The sequence below is a fragment of the Vigna radiata genome, chromosome 10 (assembly GCF_000741045.1).
Source record: "Vigna radiata var. radiata cultivar VC1973A chromosome 10, Vradiata_ver6, whole genome shotgun sequence".
In the NCBI taxonomy this organism is placed as follows: Eukaryota; Viridiplantae; Streptophyta; class Magnoliopsida; order Fabales; family Fabaceae; genus Vigna; species Vigna radiata.
In genome coordinates, this window is record NC_028360.1 from 97,972 (window position 1) to 106,500 (window position 8,529).

Here is an 8,529-nt window from a genome sequence, read left to right on the forward strand (position 1 = left end):
GCCACCATGTAGAAATGCATTTTGGATCTCAAGGTGAAACAAAGGGCCACTACTTTGAAGGGCATACTTCTCATCACTCATCGCTTATATTTAAGGTTTGTATAGTGGGGAGAAGGGTTAAAAGTTGAATTTGTACGTTTTCAAATAGCAATAGGCCAATCACTTTTAGATGAGACCGAATTTGGTAAGGTAGACGGTTATGAGGAAGCATCAGGCATACCATCTACTATATCATTATTTGTCAAAGATGGATTTTGTTAGGATATAGGATGATATAATAGATGGGTTTAGGAGTTAAGGGTGTGGGAGTGTCGGTTGTAAAAGGGTTGTAAAAGGGGAAGCGGTCAGAGTTGATATAAATAGAGTTCTAGTAACTCTGTTGGGGATATTTGAGTATTTTTGTGGTAGAGTCAAGCATATTGTTTGCAGAGAGGGGTTATGCTCTCATCCAGGGAGGTTATGCTCCCGTTGTAAAATAGCTTTCTTTCACTGTGAATAATATAGAAACCCATTCTTTCCTTAATATTTCTCTTTTTGATTGAGTTCTTGTTAGGTTCCAAACCCAGGAACCTAACAATTGGTCCGACCTGCTGGATCGCAGTGGGGTGAAGGATTGAGAAGCTGCCATTCCGCAGTGGGGCTAAGGTGATCAAGAAATCGCCGTTTCGAAATAGGGGGTGCCGAATCAAGAACCTGATCAAGAAGTTATCAAGAACTTGCCGTTTCAAGAAACTGTCATATCGCGACACTGTCGAAATAGTGTGGGGTGAAGCAAAATTGCAATTGATAGAATGAAGACGCAGATAGGAGCGGTGCGATCAAATTATGCAGCAATACGCCAAAATTATGCTGAAATCCGCAGAGATTTGCAAGAAATCATAAGGATGTTGGGTGGTTGAGGCCACAACCAGGACGACCAACCTTGCAACCGGCGAGCGGAAGAAGAAGGGGAGAGAGGGGAAGAACGCCACGCAGTGCAACCAGCGGGAAGGAAAGGGTAGAACTCCCTACTTTCGAAGGGTTCGATCCGTTTGGGTGGGTCTCGAAGGTAGAGAAGTTCTTCGAGTTGCAAGGTGTGGCAGAGGAGGAAAGGGTGCACCTAGCAGCATTTAGTATGGTGGGGAGCACGGGCTACTGGTTCAAAGCCTTGAAGGAGAAAGCCAGGAATTGTTCTTGGAATGGGTTGAAGGAAGCTCTGATAATAAGGTTCAAAACCTATTCTTTCCCTAATATTTCTATCTTTTGATTGAGTTCTTGTTAGGTTCCAAACCCAGGAACCTATAAGATTTCATATTGGAATATCAATAGCTTGTGAACGACTTTGATATACCTATAGTGGTGTAAGAGAAGCATCCCAAGTCATCTAGAAGTGATGAAGGAAGATTCAAGTTGGTGGGAAAGTGACTACATATGTTACAAAATAATATCCTAACCGTCTCCATCCCTCATTGTTACGCACTTGCACACTAGAAATAATCAACAAAATGGGAATATTATTTGCGGTAACAAATAAAGGGAACACGTGTAAAACGAGGGCCTAAACCCTCTCACCAGCTCCTGGGATTGATCTATACAAGTATATAATTTTTCTCTCCCCCACAGTATAATCTTTTATTCTTTATATACCCATACTACCCGCTTTTTCTCACTGCCTCATTGTTAAGCCAGTTGGGCCTTCTTTTTCTTCCTTCTTTTCATAAACTATCCAATTCCTAACATTACTCCTATCTTGAAGATGAACCTTGTCCCTAAGGTTGGATTCTGTAAACTGCTTTTGGATAGTAATCTTGTCTTCCCATGTTGCTCCGTCTACCCCTCTTTCATTCCATTCTATTAGCACTTGGTCTTTTATTTCCTCTTCGAGCTGCTTATGTCTTCTATTCAAAACACGTATTGGCCAACAAGGTGGTCCCTTCATATGCAGACCAGCTTTGTAGCTCTCTTTCTACACTCTTTGATCCAATTGCCAGCTCCAGCTGTGACCCGTGGACTACAGGATGAATTCTAGCGGTGTCAGAAAGAATATGGTTTCCAGTAAAGCAATAATGACAAATACAACTCTAACCTAATCCATAAGACTAGGAGCATGGCCATTCCAGGTGTCCACAACCGCAACCAATGGTACCTGAATAATAAGACCAACTGTATCTATTGTGGTAGATGTGAGAAGAACAACCTTGGCCCACCCTAATTACTTAGCACATTATCCAACAGTCTTTTACCGATTATTAGACTAAGTGGTTTCCAAGTAAGCAAACTAAAACTTTCCATCTTGGTAATATTTAGTATGAGGGCAATTGGAAGAAAAATTAAAACATTGAAAAGCCCAGGATCTCCCATAAACTAGCTAAACTACCTTCACCACTCTTTCCATCACCATCCGATTTCATGCGAATAAGAGTTACATAAGCTCCATCTAATCCTGTCATACAAAGAAGAACACTGAAGAGCTTGAACCAAGTAAATCTCTCACCCAAGATTGTTAGGGAGATCAAGAAGGTAAAAAGACTAGATGTGTTGCTCAGGATTGAGTTTGATGTGACGGTAGTATACTTCAATGACAAGTTAAAGGTGAGTTTAGTCGAAAACCAAAATGGGTAGATTAAAAAACTAACTTTGGCCCCTCTACACCGACTCCACCGCCCTTTCTCATCAAGCGAATGATCAACCTTTTCAATCACATTAACTTGATCACCAACCAATACCTTTTCACTGTTTCTGTTTACAAATCTTTAGCAGGGCCTCAGGTGCTATTACTTCTCGTGCCAAGGTCAGGTCCTCTCTAATTATCACTTCTCTTCCTCCTTGTTTGAAGGACATGGTCAACTTGCCCCAATTCATCACTACCTCCCCCAACTTAGCTAGCCAATCCACTTCTAGAATCAGGTTAACACCCCCTAATTCGAAGACATGACACTGCTTTGTAATCTCGACTCCTCCCATTTGTAACACTACCCCTTTGCAACAACCTTGTGTTAGTTTCCCTGTCCATCCCCAAATAGACCGAATGAGTCTGGCCTTTATTCACCTCCAGTTGGAGCTCCTCGACCAAGCTTTATGGCTAGCACCACTGTCAACCATGATCAACACCACCCTGTCCCCCAAACTCCCTTGATGTTTCATGGCTCTTCTCAGGACACTGGTGCCCGAGGCTGAAAGGACCCCCCCGACAAAAACACCTTCCATCCTCTCTACGTTTCAAGAATTTGGGGTAAGGTAGATTCCGGAAGTTCCTTCCCCGACCGTCACCCCCACCGAAGCCACCGCTCCTCACCGGTCCATTCCCCATCGCCGTATCTCACCTCACCGATCCAATACTTTCAATTGGTGTGGCCCTCACCGAAGTACTTCTCAGTGGCTCTGTCCCTACCACCATCGTTCCTCCGCCCGTCGACCGCCCCCGAAAAGGGGGTTTTTGGATCGCAGTCCACCCATCAGCCCTAAGCCTCGAAGAGCCTCCTCCATGTGTCGTGCTATCTTCATCGCCGACATCAAGTCGCGGGGATCATGGGGTCTCATTTTACACCGCAACTCCTCGTGTAATCCCGCTAAGAAATAACACAACAATTGGTTATCGGAAAACTCTTTTGTCTGCCCCACCAAAGCTTCAAATTTTGTCACGTATTCCTCCACAGTGGTTGTCTGCTTGATCGTCGCCATTCTTTCAAAGATTCCCCACGATGGCGACTCTCGAATCGAATCAGCAATGCTTCTTTCAACCCCTCCCAGGTTCGATCACTCGCCTTGTCCTTCCAGAACTTGAACCAATATGCAGCGCTCCCCTCCATGCTAATATGAGCCAATTCGACTTTCTCCGCTTCTGCCACCCTCTGAATCTCGAAAAACTTCTCAGCCCAGTTAATCCAATACAGAGGATCAGGTCCTTCAAAGATTGGTAACTCCACCCTTCGTCTCCAATTTGGCAGATTGTCTGGTCGCTGCCCACCGCCTTCTCTTCCGGCATCATGGCGTTTGGGACTTCCTTGGTGATTGACTGACTCCTGACTCCCACCGAGACTTTGCTCTCCTCGTTTGTTGCGCGCCCCATATCCGTATCAATTCTTGGATATCTTTGTGCATCGCAATCGATTCTTGCTGGTTCGATGCAGTTTCCGCCTTCAACCCTTCCACCACCAACTCTAGGTGTTCCATCTTCCCTTCAACCGCTTTCACTTTCCCCTCCATCGCCTTCGCTTTCCTCCGATCAGATCCGGCAGGTCGGACCACTTTGTTAGGTCCTCATGTAAGAAAACCCAACTCGCTCTCTCTTCACTCACGCTAACAACGATCACATATTAGGAATGTATGTAATGAAATGAATTGTATTCACACCAAGAATCAAGAATACAATGTACAGAGGTACATAGACTGGTTAACCGACATAAGAGTAACTAACTAACTTCTGAAACTATTACAGGGTCCTTATATAGACCCTGTTCCCATCCTAGTTGACTGTTATTCTGTTAGATAATAGTCAGGTATTATTCCTCACCCTTCTCCTCTCGTAAACCCTCCAATGCCTAACAAACAGAGTCAACAGTAAGGGATTAGAGGGGTTGGGTAGTACCAATGTCACATGGTTATATTTGTGAACTACTCGTAGCAATTATAAAAGTCAAATTGGTAGCTTTAGTAAAGGAGGAGAATAGGTAACAATTACAAGATATGTAAGTAGTTGCACTAGAGTCAATTACTCCAGGACCAAGAACGAGATTGAGAGAGACAAGTATATGGATTTCTAGTGTGCCACCAAAGTAGTGTTATTAGTGGATAAGGGGATTGGCTTATTGCGCACTATTTGATAAAGTCTTCAAATGTTGTTGTAGATGGATTAGCTAGTAGTGTGGGAGCAACATACTCAACCATGGATGCCGGGGCAATATTGTGTGGATTAGGGGTTTTTCTCATGTTTTTGACACCTATCAATTGAGCCTCAATCTTTGACCATTGTTCCTGATGTTATGTAGTCCAATCATAATTTGATTTTGGAAGCCTAAGTGAAATAGTCAGACCCCATCCATCTTCTCAATAATAACAATATGGCTAGAGAAGATGGGATTATTTGTAATGGCAGTTGATGTGGCGATGAAAGACAATTTCTTTCTGGAAAGCTAAAAAAAGAAACTAAGGAGTGGGCACTAAAACAGTGAAAATGATTTTGCAAGAAAGGTTTGCGAAAAAAGGTCTACGAGGCCAATGCAGTTTTAAAAGAAAGCTCTAGATACCATATTTAAACTTTAGGAAAGAGAGAAACATTTATGAGAGAACACAAGTGCTTTATTTTTATTGAGAAAAAGGAATCAATAAAATAGAGAAGTTTTTATATTCTCTAATAATAAAGATATGATATGAGAATCAACCAATGTTCTCTATAGTAAATACATAATCTAGATATTTCTGATTATATATAATCAACTTATTTCTGTAATTATAACAATATCATTGAATATAAGATCCGTTCTGTATATTTGTAATTATAACACATTACATAAATTATAACCAAATGTTTTTACTTCACTAGGATATCATACTATCAAAGTTTATTCTAGCAAGGTTTGTTGGACCTATTGTATCACTTGCTAATGGGTCATTACTGAACCATCCACAAATATCCATTCTCACAGTAGAGATGTTTTAGTCTTCAGCATGAGGAAATGTATTGTAGATCCCACATTAATTAGAGATAAAACCAAATTATAGTACATAAAGAAATATAAAACTTACCTTGAAAATCAATTTTGTGAGATTGAGTTAGGCATAAAATGCACTTTCTAAGACAAGCTAAATGAGAAGACCTATAAACTTCTCTCGTGACCACTTTTATTTCTGCTTCTAAGAGAGTCTATTTTTATGATTTTGCTTCTATACACTCTACTATGAATCAAACAAACTTAAAGATAAACTAAAGTCCAAACAAGCTTCTAAATATCCCTATGACTAAACATGAGGTTTAGGACAAAACAATTACATAAAACAAGAATAGAGTTCATTTGAAGCAAAAAAAATTCTCTTCCGTTTGGTCATAGCTTGTCCTCCAGTATCTTAGTCATGCTTCTAGGCATTCTTCTGGAATCTTTTTGAACACTTTCTTCCTTCTCTTATGCTTTAGCTATAGCTGTAGTAGTTACTCTTCCTTAGATATCTTCTCCTCAGTCATGCTCTCATCAGTTTCATACACTTTAGCACCACTACCCGGATTCAGGCATCAAAAACCTAATTTTACCCGTAAAACAACATAGGTTAAGATTGTTTTGGGTAACGTTTTCTATCCGTCATTTTCTAATGCATTTATGCTTTGTAAATTTTACAGGATTGAAAACCCTTGGTTGGTAATTCCACAAAAAGTTACCTTCATGACTACTTGACATAAAGTGTTTTGTTCTATATTGTAAACATCTGAGTCTGTGTTCTACTAAATTTTATGCTTTTTTTTATATTAATTTTGCCGTCGTTGTCTATTTTTTGACTTCATTACTATGCTCTTATTGCTCCAAGATTTTTGGTGATCTAGTAATTTGACTTGTTTTGTACGAAATTATTTATCCTTGTATCATTATGTGTGGTGTAAATTACTATTTTATATTAAAATAATTCTAATAACATTTATCCTGATATAGTGTTTTCACAGCCGACGACTACCAAACCATCTGAAATTGATAATTATGTTAAAATAGCTAAAATAATTATTAAAGTGATGTACCAATGTGAAACTTTGCACTCCTTTGTCCTAAGTATATGGCCTTACACTATTGGAAGTTAAGTAACTGTTCTGACATATTTTATTAAAAAGGCTCTTCCATTACTTGACTATGTGAACCGTCATTGATAGGAATTCTCTTCCAGTACTCCTTGCATGTTATGTACCATGCTTCTGTAAACATTGGTCAATGGAATGGAAGCATACACAGTCAGAATGTACTTAAAGCTGTGCGTTAGGTTTCACATTTTTGCTTTTTGCCTTTTCTTTTAATAGGTTGACATGAATGGTGGAGTGTCTATGAAGCATAAATTATCCGGTCACCTGAAATCTGTTTCTTCTGTTTCGTGGAGTCCTAACGACCAAGAGCTCCTAACATGTGGTGTGGAGGAGGCTGTTAGGCGGTGGGATGTATCTACTGGTAAGTGCCTGCAAGTTTATGAAAAAAATGGTCCTGGTCTCGTCTCCTGTGCTTGGTTTCCAAGTGGGAAATATATACTCTCTGGCCTCAGTGACAAGAGCATTTGCATGTGGGATTTAGATGGGAAAGAAGTGGACTCTTGGAAAGGACAGAGAACCCTTAAGATTTCTGACTTGGAAATAACGGGTGATGGGGAACACTTTTTGAGTATTTGCAAAGACAATGCAATACTGTTCTTCAACAAAGAAACTAAAGAAGAGAGATTTATTGAAGAAGAGCAGACGATAACTTCCTTCTCTTTGTCAAAGGATAGCAGATTCTTGTTGGCTAATCTTTTGAACCAAGAAATTCACCTCTGGAATATAGAAGGTGATCCTAAACTTGTTGGCAAGTACAGAAGTCATAAACGCAGCCGATTTATCGTCAGATCTTGCTTTGGTGGTCTTAAGCAATCTTTCATTGCTAGTGGTAGTGAGGATTCTCAGGTATTAATTTAAAATCGGCATGACTTTCCGGTTCCATATATATATATATATATATATATATATATATATATATATATATATATATATATATATATATATATATTGGAAATTGAGTTTAATAGTAATGGTTAGTATGTGGCTGTAGGTTTACATATGGCACAGGAACTCGGGGGATCTAGTAGAGGCATTGCCTGGTCATTCTGGAGCTGTTAACTGTGTGAGCTGGAACCCAGCAAACCCTCACATGTTAGCCTCGGCGAGTGATGACCGAACTATTCGGATATGGGGCCTAAAGCGCCTCAATGTAAAGTATCCCCCTAATCTACTACGCACCAATGGCGTCCATTACTGCAATGGTGGAGCCGAACTTAGGTGAACCAACCAACGAAATCTATTTCTATTCCATCTCTTTTTTTATAACATTGCAATTCTGTAAATACCTTCACTATCACAACTAGTAGACCAAACAGACAAACAAACAGATACAGACATTCATACCAAAACATGCACCATCTGACTTCTCAAAATAAATTCTTGTTTCATTTTTCTTCTTCCTTTCATTGCCTGCTTCCTTCTCCAATGTCCTTTATTAGATTGCATTTGCAGGGTCGGTCCTCGCTTTGTGTCTGATAATTTCTTGTTGGATTTTCACCTTTCAATACTTTCAAATTGCTACAATTATTTTAAAGTTCTTGGGGTTTTGTTTTCTATTCAAGTAATTGAGGATTTAAGATGATCATATGAAATAAGACACATCTAATTAATAGCTGCAATTATGCTGAGATCGAAATAGTTTTGTGGGAATTGGTAAGGCTAGTAGTCTTAAGGATTTTCAAAATGAATATGTAGATTTTGGTAAAAAAAACTCAGGGAAAAACACTTTCATTTAACAAATTTGATCAAGTTTTTGAAACCTTTAGTTTAAT

General features: G+C 39.7%; 1 protein-coding gene across 2 annotated transcripts in view; it reads left to right on the forward strand.

Moving 5' to 3' along the window:
* The window catches only part of LOC106775671 (uncharacterized WD repeat-containing protein C343.04c), a 29,433-nt gene extending 21,272 nt beyond the window's left edge, over positions 1-8,161 (forward strand). Inside the window, exons 4-5 of one of the 2 annotated variants that reach the window (XM_014662817.2) lie at positions 6,974-7,603; positions 7,736-7,965. In XM_014662817.2, coding sequence (XP_014518303.1) covers positions 6,974-7,603; positions 7,736-7,816 — 711 coding nt within the window. In that variant the 3' untranslated portion in view covers positions 7,817-7,965. Of the gene's footprint in view, positions 1-6,973; positions 7,604-7,735 lie in introns of both variants that reach the window. The other variant, XM_014662816.2, reaches the window with a different exon arrangement.
* Positions 8,162-8,529: the final 368 nt, after the last annotated feature.